Source organism: Cyprinodon variegatus, unplaced genomic scaffold, assembly GCF_000732505.1.
Source record: "Cyprinodon variegatus isolate N-32 unplaced genomic scaffold, C_variegatus-1.0 Scaffold125, whole genome shotgun sequence".
NCBI lineage: Eukaryota > Metazoa > Chordata > Actinopteri > Cyprinodontiformes > Cyprinodontidae > Cyprinodon > Cyprinodon variegatus.
Window position 1 is genome coordinate 1,217,059 of NW_015150578.1, and position 1,819 is coordinate 1,218,877.

The 1,819-nt window shown below is 34.0% G+C and overlaps 1 protein-coding gene across 1 annotated transcript in view; it reads right to left on the reverse strand.

Moving 5' to 3' along the window:
- LOC107085441 (inositol monophosphatase 1-like) overlaps positions 1–1,819 on the reverse strand; it is a 20,389-nt gene that overhangs the window by 15,036 nt on the left and 3,534 nt on the right. The window contains exon 3 of the mRNA XM_015375753.1: positions 1,015–1,148. Coding sequence (XP_015231239.1) covers positions 1,015–1,148 — 134 coding nt within the window. The remainder of the gene's footprint in view (positions 1–1,014; positions 1,149–1,819) is intronic.

Below are 1,819 nucleotides of genomic sequence, written 5' to 3' on the forward strand. Positions count from 1 at the left end.
AACCACACACATATATATATATATATATATATATATATATATATATATATATATATATATATATATATATAAAGTCTTTGTGTAAACTAATCAAAACAGACCTTTCCTCCTTAGTCATATCGCAGGCCTATGCTGAACTGAAACACTTTTCTTTTCTTTTACATTTTCTTTACTCCACTTTGTCCACTGTGTTTGACTTAGGATACAGGATCTGCCAGTATATCCATATGTAATGAGTGAATGTGTGTACATAGAATGTCAGATTTAATTTAAAAATTAATGCACTAAAGTTGTACCATTTTGTTTCTTAATTAGCTTTAATTCTATTAAAGATACGTATAATAGGCAGACGTTTGTGGAAACAGAAACTGTGAAGCAATTTAATTGGTATTTTTTTTCCTTTGATTGCCTTTGTATATGTGTGCTTATATGATTAAAACAGGTTGACAGTCTCCTTGGTATTTAAGCATTGGCTGCAGTCCTGAACTCCCTAGCAGCCCTCCCTTAGGAAGTCTAGCTCACCAGGTTTTGAATTACTGGTTTATATATGCAATGACTGACTCCGTCCCTATGTGAATACAATAAAAAAATCAATTTATTTTTATCAAAACACATAATCCTTTGGACACCTACAAGCAAAACATTGAATTAGGTTGAAATTAGCAGCCCATGCGTCATGGTGCTTGGCACGTAAACAATCAGCTTTGCAAGAAGTTGTCCAGGAACTGAGCTTAACTACTTGCAACTACAGGCAAGAAGGGATGGACTCTCCATCTCAGCAGAAATTGATATATTATGTATCGTTTCAGCCTGGTTTTAACATGTGGTCGATGTAACATCTGACAACTGCATTATATAACCACACAGCTTCACTTATTCTTTGACTGTTGGATGCTCCACCGACTGCAGAACCATTTGATCCACATTTAATCCCCTCAGGAAGCAGCTGTTCTTATGGTGGGATAAAAAACACCTCATGTTCCACTTCGCAGACTTTCCATTGCAGCAGCTTACCTGTGCGTGGGGTACTTTTCCTTTAAGGAAGATATAATGAGCTGTTCCACTTTCTGGTCCGTCTCGGTCACCAGGTCAACCGGCGAACTCTTTTGCATGATGGTGATGTCCTTCTGGAGCGCCTCACGGATCATCTAACAGAAAAAAAAACAATGACTAAAGACATCTGCCGCTCTAATTAGCCCGATGTGATGTTTATTATGGTGACATATTGTTGGCAGGGGTTGTGACATATGACAAGGTGTCAGAGCTCTACACTTTTATGAATGTCTCGCATTTTTGCTCCATTTTTACTGATATCATTCTGACTAAAAAGATAAAGACTTATTTGAAACACTAGATCAGTATTTTTGCAATCCCAGTCCCCTGGACCCAACTTAATGATTATTAGATTCCTACAGCACTTTATGTTATTTTTGAGAGGCTGTGTGAATCAGATCATTTTCCAATTTAGATTTTCTCAGATCCTTAAACAACTTTAAAGGCAATGTTTTATTTGACGATCTTAATATTTTCTTTAAATTCAAAATCTATATTTGGATATTTAATATGTTTATGTTCAACCAACCATAAAAATAGTCATTTGGCTTTTAAAACATGTCTTTGATATAAGATGATGGCCATTAATATGTTACTATTGAGAAAAAAATAAATATTGAACACAGTGTTTATCCAGGAATGAGTAACTCTAATTTAATGCTTTTTAATGCTCTCATCAAGTACCCATGACTCTCATGTGCTTATATATGTATATATATATATATATATATATATATATATATATATATATATATATATATATATA